The sequence below is a fragment of the Melanerpes formicivorus genome, unplaced genomic scaffold (assembly GCF_026170545.1).
Source record: "Melanerpes formicivorus ecotype bairdi unplaced genomic scaffold, bMelFor1.0.p_v2 SCAF_364, whole genome shotgun sequence".
NCBI classification, from domain to species: domain Eukaryota; kingdom Metazoa; phylum Chordata; class Aves; order Piciformes; family Picidae; genus Melanerpes; species Melanerpes formicivorus.
Window position 1 is genome coordinate 168,927 of NW_027142716.1, and position 12,965 is coordinate 181,891.

Here is a 12,965-nt window from a genome sequence, read left to right on the forward strand (position 1 = left end):
GCCAGGAGGTGCCCAGCCCTTGCCCCCAGCCCTGGTACCTGCACATCTGCTGCAGATGACGACGCAGAGGTTGATGGAGGCCCAGTCAGGCCAGGGGGAGCCGCAGTCGGCGCAGCTGCGATTGGCCTCCAGCTCCCAGACCCCTCTGAGCCACCTCACAGCTGCAGGAGAGCTTCAGCAATGGACTGCTGCAGGGCTCCCACCCACTCCTCCCGCTCCTGCTCCGAGTCGGCCACGAAGCTGCGGGCAGGGAGGGAGAGGAAGGTGAGGAGGGAGGAGGAGAGAGAAGGGAGATAAGGGGAACAGGGGATGGGAAGGGAGGGAAGGAGGGGAGGAAGGGAAGGAAGGGAGAGAGAGGAGGAAGGAAGGGAGAGAGAGGAGGAAGGAAGGGAGAGAGAGGAGGAAGGAAGGGAGAGAGGGAGGGAGGAGGGAGGGAAGGGAGGGAAGGGAAGGGAAGGAAGGGAAGGGAAGGGAAGGGAAGGGGAAGGGAAGGGAAGGGAAGGGAAGGAAGGGAAGGGAAGGGAAGGGAAGGGAAGGGAAGGGAAGGAAGGGAAGGGAAGGGAAGGGAAGGGAAGGGAAGGGAAGGGAAGGGAAGGGAAGGGTAAGGGAAGGGAAGGGAAGGGAAGGGAAGAGGGAAGGGAAGGGAAGGGAAAGGGAAGGGAAGGGGGGGAGAGGGGGAAGGTAGGGAAGGGAAGGGGAGGGAGAGGGGAAGGTAGGGAGGGAGAGGGGGAGGTAGGGAGGGAAGGGAAGGAAGGGAAGGAAGGGAAGAGAGGGAGAGAAGGGAGGGAAGGGAAGGGCAAGGGAAGGGAAGGGAAGGGAAGGGAAGGGAAGGGAAGGAAGGGAAGGGAAGGGAAGGGAAGGGAAGGGAAGGGAAGGGAAGGAAGGGAAGGGAAGGGAAGGGAAGGGAAGGGAAGGAAGGGAAGGGAGGGAAGGGAAGGGATAGGGAAGGGAAGGGAAGGGAAGGGAAGGGAAGGGAAGGTAGGAGGGAGAGGGGAAGGTAGGGAGGGAGAGGGGAAGGAGGGAAGGGAGGGAGGGAAGGGAGGGAAGGGAAGGGAGGGAAGGGGAAGGGAAGGGAGGGAGAGGGGAAGGTAGGGAGGGAGAGGAGGAAGGTAGGGAGAGGGAAGAGGGGAAGGTAGGGAGGGGAGAGGGGAAGGAGGGAAGGGAGGGAGGGAAGGGAGGGAAGGGACGGAAGGAAGGGAAAGAGATGCTGAAGGTGCAGAATATGAAGAAGATGGTGGATGAAGGTGATAAAGATGAAAAGGATGAAGAATAGGATGGAAAGGATGAAGAGGAAGATAAAGATGAAGAAGATGGGCCTGGGGCTGGGCAAGACGGGGCTGGGGATGGCCAGCAGGGGGCTGGGGTTTGACACCATGGGCCTGGGCAGGGCCAGCAGGGCTGGCAGCCCCTGGCACGGGCGCTGTGCCCCACCCTGAAGGTGCGGTAGGGGGTGGTGAGGTCGAAGCCCTGGCGCTCCACCTCCCTGACGTTGCCGACGTTCATCTGGATGTAGGTGATGCCGATGCCCAGGCGGTGGTCCTGCGGGGTGGGAGGGTGAGGAAGGAGCCCAGGTGGTGCCCAGCCCGCAGGAGCCCCTGCTGGTGCTGTCCCCGCAGCGCCCCCTGGTGCCTCTGGAGCCTCCAGGCCCCTTCCCTGCCCGAGGTCCCGACACCCAGGCCCTGAGCGGGGCTGCAGCCTGGGGGTCGCCACTCTGTCGGCCCTGAGACCTGCCCGGGTGAGGGGTGGCAGGCCTTGGGGCGCCCCAGTTCCCTGTGCCCCTCGTGCTTAAGCTGCAGATGCCAAGCAGTGCCCCCCCCCTGCCCCCCGAGGGGCCACCCAGACCCTCTCCATTCCCCCCTCCCCAGCCACCCACCTCTGCGTTCTTGTAGAGGAAGACTCTGTCCCCTGCCACCCAACCACGAAGAGTTTGTGCTTGAAGCCCCTCAGCTCCAGGAGCCCACTCTTGCCAACCAGCTGGCTGGCATCACCCCCAGCTGGGGGCTGTCCTCTCCAGGGCTTTGCTTCTCCTCTCCTCCACCGCCTGCTGCAGGGCCCTGACCCACTCCTTGCGCTCGGCTGAGGGAGGGGTGGAAGGAGGCAGGGAGGGGGGAGAAGGGTCAGGAGCAGCCCAGGGCAGGGTTGGGGGGTGGGGTGGGGGGGGAGATGTCTCCAAGGTTCATCCCTCGAGGAGGAGCTAAGGCCCCCCCCCCAGGCCTCACCATCGCTGTCTGCCCTGAAGACGAAGCTGCGCCTGGTAGTGATGACCTCAAACTTCTGGTCCCCCGGCGGAGGCCACGCGGCAGATGGAGGGCACAGGGATCAGCCTCTTGGAGTAGGCATCCTGGGGGGCACGGGGGTGGGGGGCAGGAGAGACACCAGCAGAGAGTCACAAAGGCTTGGAAGGGAACCCCAAGGTTCAGCCAGTGCCAACTCCCCCTGCCTCACACCACAGCAGGTTGCTCGCAGCCACCTCCAGCCTGGCCTGGAGCACCTCCAGGGATGAGGCTTCCACCACCTCCCTGGGCAGCCTGTGCCGGGCTCTCACCACCCTCACGGGGAAGAGCTTCTTCCTCACATCCAATCTGAGTCTCCCCACTTCTAGTTCTGCTCCATCCCCCCCCCAGTCCTATCCCTCCCTGACACCCTCAAAAGTCCCTCCCCAGCTTTCCTGGAGCCCCCTGCAGATCCTGGAAGGCCACAAGAAGGTCTCCTGGGAGCCTTCTCCTCTCCAGACTGCACAGCCCCAACTCTCTCAGTCTGTCCTCATAACAGAGCAGCTCCAGCCCTCTGCTCCTCCTCGTGGCCCTGCTCTGGACACCTTCCAGCACCTCCAGAGCCTTCCTGGCACAGAGGCTCCAGAACTGGATGGATTCCTTCCCTGCAGCCTCTCCAGGTCCCTCTGGATGGATCCCTTCCCTCCAGCCTCTCCAGGTCCCTCTGGATGGATCCCTTCCCTCCAGCCTCTCCAGGTCCCTCTGGATGGATCCCTTCCCCCCAGCCTGCCCAGTTTGGAGCTCAGGATGTGGTGTGGGACAGTGGCCATGACCACCACCCCCCTGAGGGGATGGCCTGGGCACTACCTTGGCACCCAGCAGCCCACATCCCACCCCCAGCACCCATCCCTGGCTGCTTCTGGAGGTACTGCCCCTTGGTGTGGCCTTGGTCATGGCCATGGTGGCCAAGGGATGAGGTCACTCTGGAGCAGCTTCTCCACCACCTCCTCACCCAGCTTCTTGTGTACACCCCAAGACACTTGCCCCCCCCAGCCCCTTCTGTCCCCCCCAGCTCCTTGTCTCCCTCCAGCCCCTTCTGTCCTCCCCCCCCAGCTCTTTGTCCCCCCCCAGCCCCTTCTGACCCCCTCCAGCCCCTTCTGTCCTCCCCCCCCAGCTCCTTGTCCCCCTCCAGCCCCTTCTGTCCCCCCCAGCTCCTTGTCCCTCCCCAGCCCCTTCTGTCCCCCTCCAGCCCCTTCTGTCCCCCCCAGCTCCTTGTCCCTCCCCAGCCCCTTCTGTCTCCCTCCAGCCCCTTATGTCCCCCCCAGCTACTTGTCTCCTTCCAGCCCCTCCTGTCACCCCCCAAATCCTTGTCCCCCTCCAGCCCCTTCTGTCTCCCCCAGCCCCTTCTGTCCTCCCCCCCAGATCCTTGTCTCCCTCCAGCCCCTTCTGTCCCTCCCAGCCCCTTCTGTCCTCCCCCCCAGATCCTTGTCTCCCTCCAGCCCCTTCTGTCCCCCCCAGCCCCTTCTGTCCTCCCCCCCAGATCCTTGTCTCCCTCCAGCCCCTTCTGTCCCCCCCAGCCCCTTCTGTCCTCCCCCCCAGATCCTTGTCTCCCTCCAGCCCCTTTTGTCCCCCCCAGCCCCTTCTGTCCTCCCCCCCCAGCTCCTTGTCTCCCTCCATCCCCTTCTGTCCCCCCCAGCCCCTTCTGTCTCCCTCCAGCCCCTTATGTCCCCCCCAGCTACTTGTCTCCTTCCAGCCCCTCCTGTCACCCCCCAAATCCTTGTCCCCCTCCAGCCCCTTCTGTCCCCCCCAGCCCCTTATGTCCCCCCCAGCTACTTGTCTCCTTCCAGCCCCTCCTGTCAGCCCCCAAATCCTTGTCCCCCTCCAGCCCCTTCTGTCCCCCTCCAGCCCCTTCTGTCCTCCCCCCCCAGCTCCTTGTCCCCCTCCAGCCCCTTCTGTCCCCCCCAGCCCCTTGTCTCCCTCCAGCCCCTTCTGTCCTCCCCCCCAGCTCCTTGTCCCCCTCCAGCCCCTTCTGTCCTCCCCCCCCAGCTCCTTGTCCCCCTCCAGCCCCTTCTGTCCCCCCCAGCTCCTTGTCTCCCTCCAGCCCCTTCTGTCCCCCCCAGCTCCTTGTCCCCCCCAGCCCCTTGTCTCCCTCCAGCCCCTTCTGTCCTCCTCCCCAGCTCCTTGTCTCCCTCCATCCCCTTCTGTCCCCCCCCAGCCCCTTCTGTCCCCCTCCAGCCCCTTCTATCCTCCCCCCCCCAGCTCCTTGTCCCCCTCCAGCCCCTTCTGTCCCCCCCAGCTCCTTGTCTCCCTCCAGCCCCTTCTGTCCTCCCTCCCCAGCTCCTTGTCTCCCTCCATCCCCTTCTGTCCCCCCCCCCAGCCCCTTCTGTCCCCCTCCAGCCCCTTCTGTCCCCCCCCCCCAGCCCCTTCTGTCCCCCTCCAGCCCCTTCTGTCCTCCACCCCAGCTCCTTGTCCCCCTCCAGCCCCTTCTGTCCTCTCCCCCCAGCCCCTTGACCCCCTCCAACTCCTTGTCCCCTTCCAGCCCCTTCTGTCCCCCCCAGCTCCTTGACCCCCTCCAGCCCCTTCTGTCCTCCCTCCAGCCCCTTCTGTCCTCCCCCCCCTAGCCCCTTGTCCCCCTCCCCACCTTATCACTGTGGAAGTATCTCAGGTGGTCATGGTCCAGCTCCACCCAGCGCCTCTGGTAGATGTAGGACCTGGCACAGGACCAAAAGGGAGCAGCTGGAGGGCAGGATGTGGCCCAGCTGTGTCCCCCAGGCACCTATGGGTGCTGGCAGTGAGCCCTGGGTTCTGTCAGTGCCCCAAGGGTGCTGCAGGTGCCCCCCAGGTGCCAGCTGGAGGGCAGCAGCCCTGCTCCAGGGTTGCCAGGCAGGACTCAGAGGTGGGGAAAAGGCCTGGGGGCAGGGGTTGGGGCGGGGGGAGGGTCCCATCCTGCCCCGGGGCAGGGAGCTCCCTATCCCCCCAACCCCCCTGGTGCCACTCACCCCTGGGGGGGGTTCTTGTCCAGCCAGCCTGCCCGGATGGTGCTGGTCTCCTCCTGGCTGTGCCCCTGCAGGCTGCTCCCCATGGGGGGCTGGGGGCAGCCCCGGCTGGCACTGCAGCTGCTGAGGGCCAGCAAGCAAAGGAAGGGGAGAGGGGGGGGGGAGGGGAAAGGGTTAAAAGCTTGGTGGCTGCCTGGGAGGGGACAACCAAGGCCACACCAACCCCTCCCCCCTCCCCGAACATCGGCAGCCTCCCCATGCCCTTCCCCCAGGGCAAATTGGTGACGCTGGTGCCAGCCCCCTCGATGGGGCGGGGGGGGGGGGGGGGGGGGGGGGGGGCGTGGGGGGGCATCCAGGGTGGCATCCAGCTGCTAGCAGAGTCCTGGATCCCAACCTTGGGAAGCTGGGGAGGAGCAGACCCCCCCCACTCCAGGGTTGGCAGCATCCCCCCCCAAAGCTGACAGACCTCCCCCCTCCAGGGCTGGCAGATTCCCCCCCCAAAAGGCTGGCAGCATCCCCCCCTAGGGCTGGCAGCATCCCCCCCCCAAAGCTGGCAGATCCCCCCAAAGCTGGCAGCATCCCCCCAAAGCTGGCAGACCCCCCCCCCCCAAAAGGCTGGCAGCATCCCCCCTCCCAGGCCTGGCAGCAGACCCCCCCAAAAGGCTGGCAGCAGACCCCCCCCTAGGGCTGGCAGCATCCCCCCAAAGCTGGCAGACCCCCCCCCCCAGGGCTGGCAGCATCCCCCCAAAGCTGGCAGACCCCCCCCCAGGGCTGGCAGCATCCCCCCCCAAAGCTGACAGACCTCCCCCTCCAGGGCTGGCAGCATACCCCCCCAAAACTGGCAGACCCCTCCCACCAGGGCTGGCAGATTCCCCCTCCAAGCCTGGCAGCATCCCCCCAAAGCTGGCAGACCCCCCCCCAGGGCTGGGAGCATCCCCCCCCCAAAGCTGACAGACCACCCCCCAAAAGGCTGGCAGCATCCCCCCCCCCCAGGGCTGGCAGACCACCCCCCCCCACCAAAAGGCTGGCAGCATCCCCCCCCCCCCAAGCTGGCAGACCCCTCCCTCCAGGGCTGGCAGCACCCCCCCAAAGCTGGCATACCCCCCCCCAGGGCTGGCAGCATCCCCCCAAAGCTGGCAGACCCCCCCCAAGGGCTGGCAGCATCCCTTCCCACCAGGGCTGGCAGCATTTCGCCCCCCCCCCCCAGGGCTGGCAGCATCCCCCCCAAAGCTGGCAGACCCCCCCCCCCCAAAAAGGCTGGCAGCATCCCCCCAAAGCTGGCAGACACCCCCCCTCAAAAGGCTGGCAGCATCCCCCCCCAGGGCTGGCAGCCCAAGGGCAGAGATGTGCTGGGGTGCCCACAGCGGTGTGGGGTACTGGAGGTGGGTACCAAGCATGAGGGGCACGAGCAGAGGGCATCCCAAGCCCTGCCCTCAGCTGGAGGAGGCTGGCTGAGGACTTCCCAAAGGCTCACAGCAGTCCCTGGCAGTGCCCAGTGCCAACTGCTAGAGGAGCCCTGCTGCCCCCAGGGTGCCAGGTGGCACCAAGCTGGGTGGGAGCTGAGCTGCTGGAGGGGCAGGAGGGAGCTCCAGAGGGGTCTGGAGCCATGGGGGAGGGCAATGGGATGAGGGCACCAAGGGCAAGGGCTGGGACCTGCCCCTGGGGCACAGCAAGGCCAGGAAGGCTCCAGGATGGGGGCAGAGGGGCTGGGAAGTGCCTGGGGGGGAAAGGCCCTGGGGGGGCTGGTGTCAGAGGCTGGAGAGGAGCCAGGGGGTGCCCAGGTGGGCAAGGAGGGCAGCAGCAGCCTGGGCTGGAGCAGCAATGGTGTGGGCAGCAGGAGCAGGGCAGGGATTGTGCCCCTGGACTGGGCACTGGGGAGCCCACAGCTGCAAGCCTGGGGGCAGGGTTGGGCCCTCCCTGCCAGGAGGAGCTTGAGGGCTGGGGCAGGGCCAGAGCAGGGCAAGGAAGCTGGGGAGGGGTCTGGGGAAGGAGGAGAAGGCTCTGGAGAAGTTGTGAGGAGCAGCTGAGGGCCCTGGGGGGGTTGAGGCTGCAGCAGAGGAGGCTGAGGGGAGACCTTGTGGCTCTCTGCAGCTCCCTGAGAGCAGCTTGCAGCCAGCTGGGGCTCAAGGGCTGCTCCTGAGGGCTGGGCCAAGAGGAGATGGCCTCAGGTTGTGGCAGGGGAGGTTGAGCTTGGCCCTGAGGAGCAATTGGTGCCCCTTGAGGGGTGCCCAGGCCTGTGGCAGGCTGCCCAGGGCAGTGGGGGAGTCAGCAAGCCCTGGAGCTGTGGTGCTGAGGACCACGGGGGGGTGGTGCTGGGGTGGTGCTGGGGCCATGCTTGGCCTCCATCACCTCCTAGCTCTCTTCCCACCCAACCCTTCCATGTCTCCACCCCACCCCTGCACACCCATCCCCAAGCTGTCCCCCCCCCCAAGCCCAGGCAGGGGACCCCCAAGCCCCTACCTGCCAGGGGGTGCCTCGGGGGGGTCCTCGCTGAGCTCATCCTCGCTGCAGAGGCTGCTGCCGGCCTGGTACCAAGGCCTCCCCAGCTGGGGCACAGCAGCCTCCTGGGGGCACAGGCAGAGACCATCAGCTGCTGGCCCTGGGGTGGGCAGCAGTGGGGCAGGAGGGCAACCAGGAGCAGCCCAGGACGTGGTTGGAGCCAGCCTGGCAGCCCAGGAGCCAGCCTGGCAGCACTGGAGCCAGCTCTGGAGCCAGCCCTGGAGGCAGGGCAAGAGGAGCCACCTGGGGCTGCTTCCCCTGAGCTCCTTCTCTCTCCTCAGGCTCCCTGCCCAAGTGGGTGGTAAACAAATCCTCCCAGCTCCTGGCCCCCAAGGTGAGTTGAGGCCTCTCAGGGTGGCCAAGGAGGGCTCCCAGCACCCCTCTGAGCTCCACCCCAACCTTCACCCTGGCTGCTGGAGCTCCTCAGCCTCCTCCCTTCCACCCCAACCTTCAGCCTGGCTGCTGGAGCTCCTCAGCCTCCTCCCTCCCACCCCAACCTTCAGCCTGGCTGCTGGAGCTCCTCAGCCTCCTCCCTCCCACCCCAACCTTCACCCTGGCTGCTGGAGCTCCTCAGCCTCCTCCCTCCCACCCCAACCTTCAGCCTGGCTGCTGGAGCTCCTCAGCCTCCTCCCTCCCACCCCAACCTTCAGCCTGGCTGCTGGAGCTCCTCAGCCTCCTCCCTCCCACCCCAGCCTTCAGCCTGGCTGCTGGAGCTCCTCAGCCTCCTCCCTTCCACCCCAGCCTTCACCCTGGCTGCTGGAGCTCCTCAGCCTCCTCCCTCCCACCCCAACCTTCAGCCTGGCTGCTGGAGCTCCTCAGCCTCCTCCCTTCCACCCCAACCTTCAGACTGGCTGCTGGAGCTCCTCAGCCTCCTCCCTCCCACCCCAACCTTCAGCCTGGGTTCTGGATCCTCCTTCCCTTCTCCCTTACAACCCAACCTTTATCTTTGGTTCTGGATCCTCCTTCCCATGAGCTCCAACCTCAAACTTCAGCCTGGGTTCTGGATCCTCCTTCCCACCTCCCTTCCAACCCAACTTCATCCCTGGGCTCTGGATCCTCCTTCCCATCTCCCTTCCATCCCAACTTCACCTTGGGCTCCGGATCCTCCTTCCCATCTCCCTTCCATCCCAACCTTCAACCTGGGTTCTGGACTTCCTCACCCATCTCTTGTCCAACCCAACTTCATCCCTGGGTTCTGGATCCTCCTTCCCTTCTCCCTTCCATCCCAACCTTCATCCTGGGTTCTGGACTTCCTCACCCATCTCCCTTCCATCCCAACTTCATCCCCGGGTTCTGGATCCTCCTCCCCACCTCCCTTCCATCCCAACTTCACCTTGGGCTCCAGATCCTCCTTCCCATCTCCCTTGGAACCCAACCTTCATCCTGGGTTCTGGACTTCCTCACCCATCTCCCTTCCATCCCAACTTCATCCCTGGGTTCTGGATTCTCCTTCCCACCTCCCTTCCAACCCAACTTCACCTTGGGTTCTGGATCCTTCTTCCCACCTCCCTTCCAGCCCAACTTCATCCCTGGGCTCTGGATCCTCCTTCCCACCTCCCTTCCAGCCCACCCTCCATCTCACCTGCCTGACCTCCCACCCCCATCTCCCTTTCCCATCTCTGGCCAGGAGCTGGGGTGGGGCTGGTGTGGACAGCAGGCTGGGGGTGAAGAGTGGCCAGGGCAGGGCAGTTCTCCCAGGACCATCTCTCCTCAGCCCCTTGTGTTTGCCCACAGGTCCTCTCCCCACCTCTCCAGCCCACAGGACACGAGGTGCTTGGGCTGGGCTTAGAGGAAGCCCAACAGGGTGCTGGGCCTTGATGACCCCAGAGGTCTCTTCCCACCTCCACAGCTCTGGTGACTCCCAACCCCACCAGAAGAACCTCTCCTCACCAATCTCTCCCCACATGGAGGGGAGTGGAGGAGGACCCCAAGGACTTCCTGAGCTGCTGCAACTTCTCCAACCCACCCAGAGCCACCCCAAATTCCCCCCTGGGAGGCCAGGGCTGAGGCCAAGCCCAGCTGCAGGCCTGGCTGGGAGGCTGCAGATGCCCAGCAGCCTGCACCCCATCCCTGGCACCCAGCAGAGAAGCAGCTGCAGAGCTGCTGCTCCCCAGGGACCCTAGGGGTGGCCACTCAGACTCCCCTGAGGCCATCAGGTCCAGGAACAGCACCAAGGTTCCTCTGGCTCCAACCCAAACCCCTCATGGCCACCACTCCTGGGGGTGCCAGGGGCCCTCCACGGTGCCCTGCCAAGCTCCTCCAGCCTGGCAGCTCCAAAGCAACTCAGTGCCCAGCACCTCTTGGGCATCTCAGGGTCTCCTGCCCCCCACCAGCACCACCCATGGTGGGACCAACCTTGTCACCCATCTCCCCTGGGGGGCCTCCTATGTCCTCCACCAAGGCTGAGTCCTCGTAGTCAGAGTCATCTGCAAGAGCAGGAGGAAGAGGAGGAGGATGGGGGTGGTGATGATGATGGTGATGGAGGTGGAGATGACGGTGATGATGGTAGAGAAGATGATGGAGGTGGAGGAGATGATGGAGGTGGAGATGATGATGGAGGTGGAGGTGGAGATGATGATGATGGAGATGGAGGAGATGATGGAGGTGGAGGAGATGATGATGGAGGTGGAGATGATGATGGTGGTGGAGATGATGATGGAGGTGGAGATGATGATGGAGGTGGAGATGATGATGGAGGTGGAGATGGAGATGATGATGGAGGTGGAGATGATGGTGATGGAGATGGTGGTGGAGATGATGATGGAGGTGGAGATGATGATGGAGGTGGTGGTGATGATGATGATGGAGATTATGGTGATGATGGAGATGATGATTATGATGGAGATGATGATGATGGAGGTGGTGGAGATGATGGTGGTGGTGGTGGTAGAGATGATGATGATGGAGGTGGAGATGATGGTGGTGGTGGAGATGATGATGGTGGTGGTGGTGGAGATGATGAGAATCAGGTGTCATGAAGGGTCCCACCAACCCCTGCCACCCCCTTGCCTGTCCCCACCTGCCTGGGGCCATCCCTCCCCCTGGTGGCTTCCTGCCCTTGCTCTGCCCATGGTAAAGAGCAGAGGAGGGCAAAGCCCTGCCTGTGCCACCTGCCCTGCCAGCACCATCATCACCCTCCTGGCAGCGCTAGGAAGGGGCTGGTGTGCCACCACCCCTGGTACTGTGCCCCCAGCCAGGACCTCCTGCTGCTCAGGGGTGGGCTCAGCACCTTGGAGCTTTTCCCACAGCTTCTTTGGCCTTCCCTCCCCCTCTGTTTCTTCTCAGCTACTCGAGACCTGAAGGCCTCCAGCCCAGAGCCTGAAGCCCCTGAAGGTCTTCAGCCCAGAGTCTGAAGCCCCTGAACCTCTCCAGCCCAGACCCTAAGCCCCCTGAAGGTCTCCAGCCCAGAGCCTGAAGCCCCTGAAGGTCTCCAGCCCAGAGCCTGAGCCCCCTGAACGCCTCCAGCCCAGAGCCTGAGCCCCCTGAACCTCTCCAGCCCAGACCCTGAACCCCCTGAAGGTCTCCAGCCCAGACCCTGAACCCCCTCTGAAGGCCTCCAGCCCAGAGCCTGAAGCCCCTGAAGGCCTCCAACCCAGAGCCTGAACCCCCTGAAGGTCTCCAGCCCAGAGCCTGAACCCCCTCTGAAGGCCTCCAGCCCAGAGCCTGAACCCCCTGAAGGTCTCCAGCCCAAACCCTGGACCCCCTGAAGGTCTCCAGCTCAGAGCCTGAACCCCTTGAGGGTCTCCAGCCCAGAGCCTGAAGCCCCTGAAGGCCTCCAGCCCAGAGCCTGGACCCCCTGAAGGTCTCCAGCTCAGAGCCTGAACCCCCTGAAGGTCTCCAGCCCAGAGCCTGAGCCCCCTGAACCTCTCCAGCCCAGACCCTGAACCCCCTCTGAAGGCCTCCAGCCCAGAGCCTGAACCCCCTCTGAAGGCCTCCAGCCCAGAGCCTGAACCCCCTGAAGGTCTCCAGCCCAAACCCTGGACCCCCTGAAGGTCTCCAGCTCAGAGCCTGAACCCCCCTGAAGGTCTCCAGCCCAAACCCTGGACCCCCTGAAGGTCTCCAGCTCAGAGCCTGAACCCCTTGAGGGTCTCCAGCCCAGAGCCTGAAGCCCCTGAAGGTCTCCAGCCCAGACCCTGAACGCCCTGAAGGCCTCCAGCCCAGACCCTGAAGCCCCTGAAGGTCTCCAGCCTAGACCCTGAACCCCCTGAACCTCTCCAGCCCAGACCCTGAGCCCCCTGAAGGCCTCCAGCCCAGAGCCTGAACCTCTCCAGCCCAGACCCTGAAGCCCCTGAAGGTCTCCAGCCCAGACCCTGAGCCCCCTGAAGGTCTCCAGCCCAGACAGAGCTGGAGAAGAGAAGTTGCCAGGCCAGCCCCAGGGGCTGCAGCAGAGGTGCCAAGGGCAGAGGAGCAGCCCTGGGCCCCCCCTGGTACTCACCAAACTCGGGCAGGAAGGGCTGGGAGGGCAGCTTGGCACGGGGCAGCAGGGCTGGGGGGGCCAGGGGGACACTGGCTCCCCTGGCAGGGCTGGGGACCTCTTCTTTGGTTGAGATGCTGGAGGAGAAAGAAGTCCTCTTCAGACCTCCCCCGAGCCACCCCCAGCCAGCAGCAGAAGACCCTCAGAGGAGGTCCAAGACCCTCCTCCCCCCCAGATCCCAGAGGCCAAAGCAGTTGCCAGCAGCCTTGCTCTGGTCTGACTGCCCCAAAAGTGGCTCCTGGTGGCCCTGGCTGGCTCAGGTTCCTCCTCTGCTCCTCAAGGGCCACCAGAAGCCTCCCAGCAGCTTGAAGCTCAAGGCCTAGACTCAAGTTTGGGCTTCCTCCTCCTGCTGCAGGGAGCTGAGGCTTCCTCAGCTGCTTGGAAGGTGGCCCCAGGAGGCCACCAAGCAGCAAGGAGCAGGGAGAAGCCCCTTGGGAACAGAGCTCCTCCTGGGTGAGTGAGGAGCCCTCCAGCCCCAGAAAGCTTGGCCAGGGGATGAGAAGGACCTCTGAGAGCTTCTCAGGGCTGCTTGGAGGAGCTCTGGGCAGCTCCTGCCTGCTGGTCTCCACCTGCCTCCTGCCTCCCTGAGCTGGGAAGCAGCCAAGGAGGTAGAGCTCTGAGGGGCAGGAGATGAAGAGGCTCTGGAAGGAGGAAGGAGCCTGGAGGCTCAGCCAGGGCTCAGGGGCAGGACAAAGCTCTGCTCAGCCCTGGGCTCAGGGGAAGGACAAAGCTCTGCTCAGCCCTGGGCTCAGGGGAAGGACAAAGCTCTGCTCAGCCCTGGGC

At 64.9% G+C, this 12,965-nt stretch overlaps 1 protein-coding gene across 1 annotated transcript in view; it reads right to left on the reverse strand.

The window, feature by feature from the left end:
• ARAP1 (ArfGAP with RhoGAP domain, ankyrin repeat and PH domain 1) overlaps positions 1 to 12,226 on the reverse strand; it is a 39,689-nt gene extending 27,463 nt beyond the window's left edge. Inside the window, 13 exon segments of the mRNA XM_068170378.1 lie at positions 39 to 165; positions 168 to 243; positions 1,436 to 1,539; positions 1,874 to 1,912; positions 1,915 to 1,996; positions 1,998 to 2,076; positions 2,220 to 2,289; positions 2,291 to 2,341; positions 4,855 to 4,924; positions 5,213 to 5,332; positions 7,670 to 7,773; positions 10,064 to 10,134; positions 12,144 to 12,226. Coding sequence (XP_068026479.1) covers positions 39 to 165; positions 168 to 243; positions 1,436 to 1,539; positions 1,874 to 1,912; positions 1,915 to 1,996; positions 1,998 to 2,076; positions 2,220 to 2,289; positions 2,291 to 2,341; positions 4,855 to 4,924; positions 5,213 to 5,332; positions 7,670 to 7,773; positions 10,064 to 10,075 — 934 coding nt within the window. The 5' untranslated portion in view covers positions 10,076 to 10,134; positions 12,144 to 12,226.
• Between the last annotated feature and the right edge of the window lie 739 nt (positions 12,227 to 12,965).